The sequence below is a fragment of the Thamnophis elegans genome, chromosome 9 (assembly GCF_009769535.1).
Source record: "Thamnophis elegans isolate rThaEle1 chromosome 9, rThaEle1.pri, whole genome shotgun sequence".
In the NCBI taxonomy this organism is placed as follows: Eukaryota; Metazoa; Chordata; class Lepidosauria; order Squamata; family Colubridae; genus Thamnophis; species Thamnophis elegans.
This window is the reverse complement of record NC_045549.1, coordinates 48,417,040-48,432,803: the sequence shown is the minus strand read 5'-3', so window position 1 is coordinate 48,432,803 and position 15,764 is coordinate 48,417,040. Positions and strand designations below refer to the sequence as shown.

General features: G+C 38.1%; 1 protein-coding gene across 1 annotated transcript; it reads right to left on the bottom strand.

Moving 5' to 3' along the window:
- Window positions 1–270: 270 nt before the first annotated feature.
- Window positions 271–3,524, bottom strand: CCDC110 (coiled-coil domain containing 110). Its single transcript, XM_032224605.1, has 2 exons — window positions 1,369–3,524; window positions 271–339 (listed from the first exon to the last, which is right to left on the bottom strand). Exons 1-2 carry the CDS (start codon window positions 3,395–3,397, stop codon window positions 293–295), a joined length of 2,076 nt encoding a protein of 691 aa, XP_032080496.1. The 5' UTR covers window positions 3,398–3,524; the 3' UTR covers window positions 271–292.
- Window positions 3,525–15,764: the final 12,240 nt, after the last annotated feature.

The window sequence follows — 15,764 nt, the reverse complement described above, 5'->3', positions numbered from 1 at the left end:
ATTAAACCATGGCAACATCTAATGTTTGTGTAGTATTATTTTCAGCAGACTGTTTTTTTCTATTGTTGTGACTTAGATGAAGTTCAGAGCACATTTTATGACCAACTCATGCAAAACTCCACATAATCCCAAGGGGTTCACATACTTTTTCTTGCAACTGTATATACACATACATATGTATATATATACATATACATACATACATACTTATATACATATGAAAAGTTACCATAAAGCTTAAAAAACGTGGTAGTAATAAGATGAGTTTTAAACAGGTTTCAAAGATGTTTTATTATAGTGACTTTGAAGAATTGATTGATGGAGTTTGCCTGGAACTGCCTAGAAAAAAAACAATTTTCTTTAGAAACAAAATCAAGGGAGGCAATTTGTGATAGCAACAAATATATATAACAATAGTGCTAAAATGAGCTGTGAATGCTTCTTCATTTCTAAACAATAGTTCTCAGTTACATTCACATCACCTGCCTTCAATGATTAAAATACATAGCCTATTCCACATTAACTTCAGTAGGTCATCTAAAACTCTTTTCTTGCCAGAACTGTAAATTTAAGTAGAACTAGAGCTTTAGAAATCTCTTACAAAATATTGATTGGTTACTTTTGTGAAAACGTCACTTCCCTAATTTAAAATATCTCTAGATATATGAAAAGGTCAATATGAATATAATTACATTCTTAGTTCTCAATATTGGATATAAACAAAAATAATTTTGAGAGTTTGCAGAAAACAGTCCATAAAAGCCTTCCTATTCCTTTTTTTCTGCCTGGTTAAAGGTAGTAGTATCTGGTTAAATTTCCCACTAAAGATCATGGCTGGTTCACCTTGATTTGCGTGTACATTTCTATGAATCAGAACAGAAAAGGGTCAAGCTTTTGTATGAATATGAATGAAAAAGTCTGCTGAATACGATACTGAGTCCCTTCAGCTTGTTATATAAATATTGGCATTGGTTTCCTCACAGTTATAGTTTAAGTAATTCACATAAGAACAATTTGCTTGTTTAATAATACTTAATTTAATAATCATTTATTAAATCAAACTAATTAATTAATTATTCAAATTAATTTAACTAATTTAATTTGAAATAGATTTTTAGCAATTGCACTTAGGCTTATATATCAGCCCATAGTCTTTTTACAGCTCTCTGAGCGGTTTACAATATTAGCATATTGCCTCCAACAATCTGGGCCCTCATTTTCCAGACCTCAGAAGAATGGAAGGCTGAGTCAACCTTGAGTTCCATCAGGTTCAAACTCCAGGCTGTAGGCAGAGTTTGCCTACAATACTACACTTTAACCACTATGTCATGAGGGCTCTTAAAATATATATCAGATAGCAAAACTTACCTGGTAGATCGCCCATTAAAGAAATATGTTGATACCTAGATACTTCTTCACAAATTTGAGTAGAATCTAGAGAGAAATCATTTTTCTTATGGCTTCTAGATTTGCACTCTAGCTTATATTGTTCATTGGCCAAAGTAGCAACTTGCTCTTTGAGGTTAACATTGTTCTTTTGAAGACGCTGTGCTGCAAACCTCAGTGCATCTCTTTCATTCTCTATAGATCGTGTTGCATTTTCTTTTAGTAAGAGCGTTTCACTCAGCTGTCTTATTTTATGCTTCCATTCATAGCTTTCCTGTTTAAATTCATTCAGCTGCTTCTTGAGAATCTTGTTGTCTTCTGTAATGGTAGTTATCATGGTTCTTAGTCGGTCACATTCTCTTTCAGTATTGAATAAGGTAGTTTTCAAAGCTCCACTTTCAATTTTAGCATTTTTACGTTCAGCTATAAGCTTTTCCTCAACTTGAGCTCTGTCTGTCTCAACATGCTGGAGTTCTTTCTCCAGCGCTTTTTGAGAACTCAGTGCTACATGTAATGTTTTATCAGAATTCAATTTTTCATCTTTAAATGACTGTAACATCCTAAGAACAGCTTCCATATCTGATACTGCAGTCTTCTCATTTTCTTTCATTTTTTGTATCTCATTCTCTTTTTGTCCAAGCTCTTTTCCTAACAATTGTTTTTCTTCTTTAAGTTGGCAGATTTCATCTTTCAATTTCTTTTTTTCTTCTTGAAGTACTAAAACTTTATTTTCAAACGATCCTAAGGTTGCAATGAGATTATTTTTTTCTTTTGAAAAAATAACCAAACTTTCCTCAGCTTTTTGATCTTTCTTCTGAAAATAATTTACATCTCTCATTATCCGCTGATTTTGATCATATAGCTGATCCTGCTTTTCTTCCAGTGCTAACTTTTGCTGTTGAAGTTCTTTGCATTTCTTCAGTAATCGCTTTAATTCTTTCAGGCATTCCTTGCTGTCTCCATCTGATTTAACTAATTTCCCTTGAAGGTTATTATTCTCATCATGCAATTCCTTAATTTGATTCTGATATTTTGAATTTTGCTCTGTCAGAGACTGGATAATATCAGTAAGACGTTTCATTTGAGTCTTCATGTCTTCATGTAGAGTCATCTCTTTTTTCTGACTATGGTCAGACTCTCCCAATGGCAAGTGTAAAAGTCTACGGCTTTCAGCATAATCATCAGGTACAGAATTTATGTCAGAGAATTCAAGATCCACATGGTTTTGCAACTCTTGATTTGACTTAAGCAGCTGTGTTTCATTTTTTTTTAGCACTTTGGAGAACAGATTTATCTGCAATTTGTCCGTTGCACTATCTTTCATGAGATGTTCTTTATTCTTATATTTATCCTTGCCTGCTGTTTTCAATGTACTTTGATAATTTTCTGAAGATGAGGCAGTGACTGTTTGAAACTCATCTGTTGAACCCCCCAGTTCTGAAAACCTTCTCAATTTAAAATCATAATTTGACATATCTACTATTTTTTCTATTAAATCCTGTTCTGATAAATAACCAGAATCATTGTCTTTGCCACAGACATTGTTAGAGTTTTGAGGTTCAAGCATATGTGACAATTCATATCTACTAGCCTTTTTATCTTTTTCTTTTAAATCTTTGAAAGGACTTACATTGTCTGATAAAGATTCTTCCCCTTCATAGTTATGAAATACTGTGGAGGGTTTGTGTTCATTGTATTTTTTTAATAATCTAAGATGTGTCATCTTTTCTGAGCCCAAACCAATGTATGATGGAGAAAAAGTACTGTTGGAAAAATTCTTAATGTCATCATCGTTATTTAAAGAGAGAATAGCTTTGTTCCTAGATTCGTGCGTATGGTTTTCGGATAGTCCAGTGGCTTTGTATTTGTTTAGAATCCTGCTTTTAAATTCAGAGCTGAACTTGTTTTCTGAACCATGACCGGTATCAGATTTCTTATCAGGATGAAGCTGCTTCTTAAAATAAAGAGCTTCTTGATAGTCTCTTGGCTGAAACAAAAAGGAAAATAGCATATCATAAGACTATTCAGTGCTTAAGAAACAAGGCTCAGTAATGCTGATAAGTTGGAGACAGTAGCTGCTTTTAAAATCTTTAAAAATTTCTCCCCTTGCAAAAAATACATAAAAGTATGAGGAGTATGTCTTTTTCCAATTATCTGTATACTTACTAATAATAATTTAAACTATTTTAAATTATGGTGCTTTTCTCTAGTTTTTTAAGTACAGAGTATAACCCAAGTACTATAGTTTGTTAAACATCATTTTGAGCAGATTGTTCTATTGGTGAACTGCTCTTACTGTTACATCATTTTTCCTGATGTCTAATGGTTTTAGGGAAAAGATTGAATTAGCTAGTCTTTCCCACCAATATAGTATCACAAAATACAATTAAAGAGTGTTTATTTTATTTCTCGGAACTAGTCTCCACTCTGTGCTTAATTTCCTCCTTGTTTTTTACATATATACATCTCTTCCTTAAAACAAGTGGTTCACATGGGTTCCCAGAGGTTTCTTCTTCAGTTATTATGCACAATTAATACCTGCTGAGACTTAACAGAATAACATTTCTTTATGTTGACCAAGCACCCTCTGGATTATATGCTGACTGGGCCTTACCAATATTCCAGGAAGGTATCAGATGGTAGCACCTATAATAGTAGTCATTTTATATTATTCACAAGGCTCATTGTACTAATGCATAGTGATTTAAAGGGACAAATTAACTACAAAAATAATGAGCAATATATTAACTTTGGTAATTATTAGGCTGCCAGTACCACAGTAGAAGACATGAAAAAGAATTGGATTGTTCAGGACAATTCAAAACATTATGCTACAATGTATTATATAGAACTACATACTACATACAAATGCTTGTTTGGATTAAAAGTGATGGATGAATGATTCCAATAAAAAAAGTTTGATTCTTAGTTTTCTCAGCACAACAGTATACAGTTTTTAATACACAAAGTATTTACCAGTAAGAAAAAAAGGAGCATACCTTAGTAATGGTTGTAGATGTGGTGGGAAAAGGTAAATTGTCTGGACTTTTCATATCAGTTAGATTTTTATTAAGTATATCATGAATTTCAGTTTGAACCTGAATAAACACAAATGAACAATTAAACTATCCTGAATTCCTTTTACTATTTGAATTATGATTGTAAGCTCTTTTGATAGGCGTTTTTGTTTAACTTTGTCTATTTAAAAGTAAATCCGATTGAATTTGGAGACACTCAGCCTTGAAGAAATTATCTGGTGCTCTATTGGATGGACGGTAGTGATATTTCTGACTAAACAATATAATCTATGTACAACTTGATATATTTAACAAGAAACACTCAAAACATAACATAAAACTCTTCCTGAATAAAACCACATTTTTTTCTAGTTTCTGCACTTTTATTCTTCTGTACTAACTATACTTGATAAGAGTGCAACATCTTGGAAATAGAGAAAAGCCCTGGTGGACACCCAGTGACTGCACATGTACATGTACAACATGCTGGGGAAAACTCTTTGAAGGAACTGCTCTGCTGTTCCAGGACAAGGTGGTAACTTTATGCTTTGAGAAGGAGAGCTTTTTTTTCTTTTCTTTTTTGCCTTAGCAGACTTGGCCAGGTTCCTCTTTCAAATGCTTTACATGCTTTGAATTCCATTTCGTTTTGATATCTGCTTCAGGCTAAGGGGCTGTAGGTTACTCCTTACTTAGAAATGGGCAGTTCAGTGCCAGATGTTTATTAGAAGAGTCTTGACAAAACAAAATAATTTAGAGAAAGCTGTGATCAATTATGCTCATGATCTGCTTGTGGGTTTTATATATAGGAACCTGACTGACTGATATGATGAAGTAAAATTGGAATAGGTACAAACTAGTCTTGATTATTTGATCTAGGAAAACAAAAATCAATGTACTGCCTTAGGGAAAAAAGAAAGTGGACTTTGTTCCATATCTTTTCAATGTCACTTTCATCAATATCAATGATTTAGGCACATATTTGACTTCCTCTCAGTATAACCTGGTATGGCAATCCATTTTGGAGACATTTATCACAAAATGAGGAAGCCTGTGATTCATCTCCCTCCTGAGTAATTAAGAAAAAAAGATTGAATTTGCAATGGAAGAAAGCAGGGGAAAGGGGACTCCAAGTATAGTGCAAGAACATAACAACTTAGAATAATTATTGGGATTTCTCACCCTATACTGAAGTGTATATATGAAATTGATTACATATGTTTATTTTTTCAATTTGCTTATTAAAAATAAATTATCACATAGTCTTTCCTTATTTCATATTTATGAAGCACTCTTACCATGCTTACATTCTTTAAAGTTTGCTGTTGAAGAGTATGAAATGATTCCAGTTGCTGTTGTAAGATCTACAAGTTGTAAAAATAGGTAATATTCAGCTGGGAGTGTCTATCCTCTTTCCTTACAGAAACCTGTAATCTTATTTGTTCTAGTTCTCAAGAAGACTGAGTGAATTGACACAGCATATTTCATTTTTGTTCTAAAGCCTTCTACTGAGCTCAATGAGATTTGCTTCTAGATAGTTATGGAGAAGACTGCAGATAGAACAAAGTAAAACACTAAAAAGAATAATTTGTGTGTGGTGGGGAGGAGGGATCTCTGAGTGTGTGTGTGTGTGTGTGTGTGTGTGTACACTGTGTTTCCCCAAAAATACAACCTACCCCAAAAATAAACCCTAGCCTGATTTTTTGGGGTGGGTCTAATATACACCCTACCCCAAAAATAAGCACTAGTGAAAAGGGTGGGCGTGGCCAGCACAGGAGGCAGCCCTTCCCTTCCCTGGTCACATCATGACTGCTTAGCCCCTTAATTGGGGCCCGCAGATCAGCTGAGCCAGTGAGAGCGGGGGGGGGGGGGGGGGGGGGGGGGGGGGGGGAACTGTCTCTCGTTCCTTCTCTCCAGGTGCAGCATGTCCTTTTCAAGCAATCAAATGTCACTTGAGAAAACAACGCACATCCCAGGATTTCAATGCTGAAGGCTCGGAATGGAATCTTTTTGGGATATCTATATATGCTGAGCTTGAGAAAAGGACAACAGGCAGGGCAATCCCCCTCCCAATTTTCCTGCCATTCACCAAAAAGGCTCCATTCTGATCCTTCAGCAAGGCTTGTTGTAGTGTTGCACGTGTGAGCGGCAGCATTGCCATGAGGTTCTTCACATCAGTGCAGCCTCTTGGAGTAGGACCCTGAAAGGATTGTTGTGATGTTGCGCTTGTGAGCAGCGGCAGCCCTATGAGGTTTGACATACTGGTGCAGCAGCTCGTGGCAGGATGCCAGCTGCGCTGGTGTGATGAAGCTCACGGTGGTGCTGTCGTTCACAAGTGCAATGCCACAACAAGACTTCCAGGATCGTGCTCCAAAGGCTGCGTAAGTATGAGAAACCACACGGTGGTGTCATCACTCCTGTGTGTGGCTTGCTCGAGTTGTGAACAGCCCAGGGATTTGGGCAGCCTTTACGTGCCTTCCAAGTCCGGCAAAGCCCAGAATTTGGGCTCTGGTGAGCTCTTCTCCTCCCAGGCGATGTCAGTGCATCCACAGCACATCTGACCTGCTGATCTTGGCCGGTGGTGGCGGCGGCTCTGACCCGATCTTGGGCAATACTCAGTGTGTGTGTGTTGAGCCCAGCTGGCTTCACGCAAGAGACAAGGCGCTGAGAGGGAGCCCATTTTTCACATGGGCCAGGCAGGGGTCGCCCACGCAGAGTGGTCTTCGGACCGCCGTCCTGAGCAGGCACTGAGCTGGAGAAGGGGGAGGGTCAGTCCCCTTATCCGGTTGTTCTCCGCTGTTTGTGTGTGTGTGTGTGTGTGTGTGTGTGACACAGAGAGAGGGGGGAGAGGAAACCCTTTCAAACAGCTTTGCTTGCAATTCTTGTTACTCTCCTCTGCCCTCTCCCCACCTCTCTCTCACACATACGATTGTGGGCTGCGGTTTGCTTCTATCATAAGAACACGCTTCCCAAAATTTTCCAGAATTGTCCTTTTCTCAAGCAGCAACAGCCAGGTACAGGCAGCCCTCCCCACCCCGATTCCGATGGGCCCCATGTCTTTCTGCCTCACCGGCCATTGCTGGCTCAATTGATCCGTGGGCCACGGTTAATGGCCCTAGTGGCCATGAGGTGATCGCACTCCCCATCTCCTACACCTCAAAAAAAAAAAAAAAAAAGACCTCCCTGAAAATAAGCCCAGATGGTTATTTTCAAGCCTAAAAGACAATAAGACCCGGTCTTATGTTCGGGGAAACACAGGTATGTATGTATGTATGTATGTATGTATCTATGTATCTATGTATCTATGTATGTATGCATGTATGTATGTATGTATGTATTATAAATCACACTGCCATTTATTAATATCAAAGCAACTCCTCAAACTTTTCCAGTCTACATATAATTCAAATAATTTATCTAGAGTAAGCGCACACAGTAAAATTACTTTGCTTTGTAATTAATTACCCACTTGAGACATATTTACGGAATGAGTTAACTTATGTCTTAAGATTTACTAGTCTTAGTATTGAAGAAATATATTTAAAAGTTTTTGATGTTAAGGCTGAATAGTTCACCAGGAATTTCTTGGCCATATAATATGATATGACAACAAATAAAACTCATTAAACAGAACACAAGTTGGATTATATTTTGGAGATACCACTGTGATGATGGCAAATAAAACATTCTATTAGACCATATAGCAAGTTTTTAGATTCTTTTTCCTTCCTCTCCCCTTTTTTGGTTTGTACTGGTTTATATTATAATTACAATCTTTAATAAAATTATTATTAAAAACAGAATAAGCAACATAAAATTATATCTAAGCAACCTAGTTGTTCTACTACAATACTTACCAGCTCCATTAATGGACTATTTTAAATGTGATTGCACACATTCAGCTCCAGATGAGGAAACAAATCACACATATTCAACACTATGAAATTTAAAATAAAATTCCTACTAGAATTCACCTATTCTGCCGTGAACTTCCCAAATCTCTCAAAATATGAAAAAGAACTAACAGTTTTGTCCACAAGTTCTAACTTGTGAATTGCTTTATAACTAGTATCTTCAAATCTGACTATTTTTTATTTATTTTTGCTACGTATGAATTGTTCCCTCAGCCCTAAAACACCTAGTTTTCAAAAGTGTGATCTGTGCTTCAAATAATGTTGCCTGCCTTTACATGGAATTGCTCACTGGAAATCGTATGTTTTAATAATTACATTTATAAATAATACTTTATTTTAATGTAAAATATAGGATCTAGAATTTTGCTTTGGGCAAAGTGCTGAAGACAACTCCTACAGTATACTGAATCAGCTGGACGTGCTGTCAGTACAAGTGTAATTGAAAAGGTTATGGTATCTCTGGGCGAGATCATTCGGAGGCACAGGATAAGATACCACCAATACGCGGATGATACCCAGTTGTATCTGTCCGCCCCGTGCCAACTCAATGAAGCGGTGGACGTGATGAACCGGGGTCTTGAAGCCGTTAGGGACTGGATGAGGGCTAACAAGCTTGTACTCAACCCGGAGAAGACCGAGTGGCTGTTGTGTTTCCCTCCCAATAATTTGGCTAGTGTTCCATCACTCAGGCTGGGGGGCCAAACTTTATACCCCTCAGACAGGGTTCGCAACTTGGGAGTCCTCCTGGACCCACAGCTGACCTTCGATCACCATCTGACGGCTGTGACCAGGGGGGCATTTGCCCAGGTTCGCCTGGTGCGCCAGTTGCGACCCTACCTGAACCGGGAGGCCCTCACAACAGTCACTCGGGCCCTTGTGACCTCTAGGCTGGAATACTGCAACATGCTCTACATGGGGCTGCCCTTGAAGAGCACCCGGCGACTTCAGCTAGTCCAGAATGCGGCCGCGCGAGTGATCGTGGGTGCACCTCGGTTCGCCCACATAACACCTATCCTCCGCGAGTTGCGCTGGCTACCTGTTGATCTCCGGGTGCGCTTCAAGGTGCTACTTACCACCCATAAAGCCCTTCATGGTAGTGGATCTGCGTACTTGAGAGACCGCCTCCTGCCAATTACCTCCTTGCGACCTATTAGATCGCACAGATTAGGCCTCCTCCGAGTTCCATCCGCCAGTCAGTGTCGACTGGCAACTACACGGAAGAGACCCTTTTCAGTAGTAGCTCCGACCCTTTGGAACGATCTCCCTGTGGAGATTCGTACCCTCACCACCGTCCAGACCTTCCGCACAGCCCTCAAGACCTGGCTATCCCGTCAGGCCTGGGGATAAAGATCGTAATCCGTCCCCACCCGAATGATGAATGTTGTGTACTATTTTTACTTATGTATTGTTTTATGTCTTACTGTCTTGTACTCCCCTCCCTATATATTGTAAGCCGCCCTGAGTCCCCTCAGGGAAAAGGGCGGCCTATAAATAATAAAACCATAAACCATTTGTCAACTTTGAAATATTTAAGCATGCCTTCCTATATAAATTAGCCTTATCTTTTAACTGCGGTGCCCTTATTGCATTTGTTGGTGATAAAATGCTCACTATGTTGAATTATCTGCCCCAAAGTGCTAACTAGATTAACCTTTTCTGGATCCATGTTTTGCCAGGTTTGCTTTTTACTGCTTAATTACTTCTCTTTGCTGTTGGATCTTGTGCTTCAAATGTTTGTTATTGATATCTGTTGTAGTTTTAAATTATGTTTGGCAAAGTTCTGCAGCTGTTTTTTGAAAGAAGGAAGGAGATTATACATTTTTAATTAATAACAATCAGAATATAGACATGCATTAGAGCTGCCAATTTATTAAGTTCTAACTTGTGAATTGCTTTATAACTAGTATCTTCAAATCTGACTATTTTTTATTTATTTTTGCTACGTATGAATTGTCTTTCTTCTAAAAAGTTTTTTAAAAAAGAGGAGCAGACTATATCAAGCAAAATAATAACAATAAACACTGCCGCCACCACAAACATCATGAAGGAATAGAGATAAAACAGAATGTCTTGCTATCTTAGTCATTATTTTGTTATTTCCTATTTTGGGGTCTAGCTATATTGGTTTCATGCCCCATATTTCCCAGGGAACATGGCCAAAGTATATGAAACAAACTAATAACATATATGAATTGTAATCTAGCATATTTGGTAGCTACAAGTTTAAGGAGGTTCAGAAAAACATATTCTTTTTTCTTACTATTCCAAAGAAGTAAGCTTACTTCCAGTGATGACTGTGGTTGAAGCTGACCATCTCTTCCTGAAGTTAATATTTCTGAAAAATCAAAACAACAAATCCTGCATATATAATGTTTTTGATAATGAATTTAGATATTAGGCAGGAAGCCTGCAAGGAACATTAAACAGATCTCAGTTCAGTGCAGAAGTTTACTACTTATATTTTTGTTTACTAAATGCATGTTAAAAATAGTTCCCAAGATCTGAGATCTATTCCTATAAAGATCCAATTAGTTTGAATGAAACATCTTTCAATTTCCGTATTTTGTGGAGTATAAGACGCACCAAAGTACAAGACGCCCCATGATTTTGAAGAGGTAATTTTTTTAAAAAAGTGTTTGCACTCTGCAGGCCTCCCAAACCCTCTGCATGCCTCACTTTTTGCAAAAAAAGGGGTGTGTGCGTGCAGATCTTTGGGAGGCTTATAGAATGCTTGTGGGGCTGGGGGTGGCAAAATGAGCAAAAAAGGCCCATTTTTTTGCAAAACAAAAGGGCACACAGAGCTTTGGGAGGCTTGTAGAGTGCTCCTGGGGTCCGGGGAGGCAAAAATGGCCCATTTTTTCCTCTTTTTTGCCCCCCCTCCCCCCAGCCCTCAAGAGCACTTTGCAAGGCTCCCAAACCCTCTGCACGTCCATTTTTGCAAAGGGGGCAGGGTTTTGGTAGGCCAAAAATGCTGTACTCAGTGTATAAGATGCAGCCAGATTTTCACCCACTTTTTTGAGGGAAAAAGCTGTGTCTTATACTCCGAAAAATATGGTAATACTTTAATATTGTATATTAGGTTGAAATTGGGAGGTATAAATGCCAGGCAGAAAAAGTGGCTTAAACTTGCCATCTTTTCATTGACATTATATATCTATGTGTTGGATGTTCTATAATTACAAACTACAATATCACTTTGGGCAGAGTTGGGAAACTTCCTGCTTTGAGCGATAATAAACTTAAAATATATATTAAAAAGTCCTCCTACAAGTTAAGTTTATTCTCACGTTTTTAGATTGTCTCCTGAAACCGCCATTAGGTAGAGGCACCAAAAATCACACTTTCTGTAGATATTTCAATAACAGATACAGTTTAGGGGCAGAACAACCTTTTATGCTAGCCCAATCTAAATCTAGCTTTCTACACATAACCAGTCAGACCAGCTACTTAGCTTCAACTGACAGTTCCTTTGATTGTAGTCTTTCCTTGCAGCCTATATCCTGCCTGCTAGTTTTGTATAATACCCAAATGATATTCAGTAACTTTACATTGTGGTTACTTTATTGTTGCATGAACACAAAACACTTAATTAACCATGGCTTTAACTAATTAACCAGTGGTAGACATGCCAATGTGTGATGCAGAAGGCCAAATAAGGCTAGGCCCTAATATCTCAATGCAGCATGCACTAGATCAGTTTTTACAAATCTGGCAATTTTAAAAAGTCTGGACTTCCACTCCCACAATTTTCTAGCTGCCTGGATAATTCTGGGAGTTGAAGTCCACGCATCCTAAAGTGCCCAAGTTTGAAAAACACTGTCCTAGATAATGGACGCAGGGTTCTTGAAACACTGCTAGCTTGGTCTCCCAAATACCAGTAGAGCAACATAGGATATGACATCATTGAACAGCCAAAGAAAAGCAGTTGCAGGGAGCATGTATCACTTTTTCTGACCCTGTAATTTCAGGTAGCGTTAGGATGACTGAGCGCTATGTATTGGCCAGATGCCAATGTACTTTCCTGATGCCAATGTGGAGTTTGCAGCAGATATTTTCTCTTTTTGTCACGAGAGAGAAAGATCTGCCATTATCTAGGATTGAACTCTCAACCTTCCAAGTGGGAGGCAAATGTCTTCCCCACTAGGCCACCATGCTGCTGAGGGGAACAACACTCATCCTGCCCAAAATATTTTATAAACTAAGATCTAATGCCTGGATTTGTTTTGTCTCCTTTTCTGAAACCTAAAGTGGAGAGTAAAATGCATTTCAATAATGACATGCTAGCGCTAACATACAAAAAAAAAAAATCAGTATTCATTAAATTACTAAAAGTTGGCATTCTCAGTGGGGAATCTCCTTTTCTGGAACAATCCCAAGGCCAGTGAAGTTTCCAGTCTCCAGACCCTTTGGAAGCTGGTAAAAATATCAAGTACAGGAATGCTATATTCATTATAATTTTATCAAGTACTGTTTTGTAACATATTTCTGCTATTAAGTGTTGCTGTTATTGCATCAGATGCAGGTGTTGCTTTCATAGCTTGCTTGGCTTGAAAGGCTCGTCAGTTCATATACAAATAAAACTGACCTTAAGAATTAATTTAGAGATTTTTTCAGTTTACAATATTTCTGAATATTCAAAAGCAGACATTGTTGCAAAAGTTAGCTCTATCGGGATGCTTTTGCACAAATATATAGGAATATTAAATGAAACAAGCCACAAATAATGTAATATACTATCTTAATCATTTTAGTTCTTTGTTTATGACTTGGATATTTAAGTTTCCACCAGTTTTAGATTCTGAATCTAATTGTAGATTATCCACACATAAGCGGTACCATGACATAAAACGGGAAATATCCGTATAATCCCACAGAGGGCAAGCATGATACTGTCTCCCATGATGGACAGAAATAAACTTGCCTTGCCCATCACCTTTGAAGCGTATCTGTAGCAACTGCACTTGGAGAAGGAGCGTGTTCACTTGGGAGTCCCTGGATTTGGGCTCCCAAATCTAGCGTCTTTCTGGACACCACGAGCTCCTCTCTTTCCCGCAGAGTGGACTGATTCTTCTTGGTCACACCCCCACCCCGAGTCCCATAACCTCCGGATTATGAAACGACGCCCGGCGTTTGGAGTGAAAGGAATCCCTCTCCCGCTCGCTCGCTCGCCCGCTTTTTCACCCACCAGGCGGCGGCGCGTCTAACTCATGAGAGTGAAATCCGGCTCTCATCTTGTTTCGCGTCCGCCCATGCGCAGCTCCTCACAGTCAAACGCTGATGCGTTTACCGTCACTCGGCCCAAAGCTACCTGCCGTTGCTTGGCAACGAGTTTCCCTAGAAACGCAGGGACGGGATAAGGCGGGCGGGAGGATGCGGTTGGTTGTCCTTCGGAATCCTTGCATTTAGTCGCCTCGAGAAAGATGCAGATATTTTGAATGAGGCATGGTTGTCTCCGATTAGCTTTTACAGACTTTAATAAAAGTTTAATAAATGTTAACGTCCGAAGCTGCAGGATTTGCGGGGATTCTTTGTTCTCTTCCTTGAGCTTTTCTACATCAAAAGGCAGTAAAAGTATTTTTCCACTTTGTACCCACCCATAGATGGCAATATCTAGGCATCCTTCACCATCTTAAAAGCTACACTGGGTGTGCAAAATAAAGAAAAAACACCAAACAGGATAGGCTGCTTATTTCATAGATATGAGGCAACCAGACAATTTCACAGTAAGCTTACACTGAAATGCTAAAATCAATAAATGGATTGAAAAGGAAATCGACCCCCCAAAGCATTGCAAACCCATCTGGCGTTGTTGCCAAAAAAATGATATGGATATCCTGTGAAGTCACCCAAGAGTCAAGGATTCAAAGGATTCAAAATTTGTTCATTGGTTCACGTGGAGCAAATGGGCATAAGAACTTTAGTTCCATCGTGTATTTTTTTTAATAAAGGGAAAATTAGGTAGAGTTTTTAAGTTCTTATGATCTTTTAATTGTGCTCAGTCCAAACAAAAGACTGCTTACTAAACAAAAGACTAGAAACAAAATTATAACCATACCCTTCCTCTAAAAAGTGCCAAAAAGCTTCAAATAAAAATGGAAGAAACCAAATCTTAACTTCTCTTGAAAAAATTAACAAGTTTACCTGCTTGAGAAAAGAAAATGGTAGCAGAAAGTGTCCCCAGGAGTCAGTTCCAAAGATAAGAAGAACTAAAACATGAAAACAGATAACTGATGTCCTTTTTCTGTATAAAACTTTTTTTTAAAAAAAAGCAGAACTGTAAAATGAAAATGCACTTCTATGATAATACTAATTTAAAGGTTTATATAGTTTGACGGTAACCCCACTTCCCCCAATTTTTATACAAAAATGGGCTCCAATCTTTTTGATTCAAGAAAAGAATGTTTTGACAATGCTGCCTTGCACTTTTGTTGCCAAAGCAACACTCTAAAGCAACTTTAATATAATTTCTTATCTTAAAAAATAGCAATGTAAAAAAAAACTAAAAGTCCCACTCCTAATTTTGGGGCAGCAATACTTTTTTAATTGTCTAAAATTTGCATAATTCAGATGGCTAATAGACACTGTTAGTAGTTAAAAGGCCTCTGATCTGCCTCCACCCTGTTTAGCAGGCCTCTGAAACTTTAACTGCTGACAAGCCTCAGAATAAACATGCGATTCTATCACTTAGATCATCACCTCACTGACTCCATCAAAGAACAGGAATCCCCCCAGGATAAAGGAAGACTCCAGAGGTGGAATCTATATATCTGAGGGTGATCTTCTTTTCCGGAGTCCCAAAGGTGCTTTCTTAAAAGGCAAATTGACTTTGTTTTTCCTTGAAGATGTTTTGCTTCTCATCCAAGAAGCTTCTTCAGTTCTGATGTCTTCAATCCTTTTCTTTCTCTCATCATCTCCTCTAGAGAGGTTGTTCATCTCTAATGAAGTTCACATCCACTTTTGCTTGTGATGTTATGATATCATGATACATATTTAGCAATGTTACATCCTTGTAGTTAAGTACAGATACAAATTCCTTAAGATCTGTTTGCAAGATATAATCTCTCTTTGGATATAGAGTTTATTTTATTTTCTTAAGTACTCCTATCTCTATACTCTAATAGCAGTGGTGTCAAACTTGCGGTCCACAACCCAGATGTGTCATGCACTGGCCATGTGCACCCCCATTTTAGCAAAGGGTAAAAAAGTCATGATAAATCATGTGACAGCATGATGTTGTGTTTGACACCCCTGCACTGTAGTGAAGAAAGAAGACAACCTTAGAGGTCCTGATTCAATACCTCTGAACTGTTTTATTTGCTAAGCAAGCATTCTGGAATTAAACTTTTTAATTTATGACCTTTTGTTGTTTTCATAAAGGATAGGGCTTATACCATTAAAAATGTAAAATAGAAACTTTGCAGAAATATTCAGGCTTATATAATTAATTGTT

Coding starts and splice junctions, on each gene's coding strand:
- CCDC110 (XM_032224605.1), bottom strand. CDS start 3,397: ATGCTATTTTCCTTTTTGTTTCAGCCAAGAGACTATCAAGAAGCTCTT. Junction 340..1,368: donor TTTAATGGGCGATCTACCAG/GTAAGTTTTGCT, acceptor TTTTTTTTCTAG/GCAGTTCCAGGCAAACTCCA.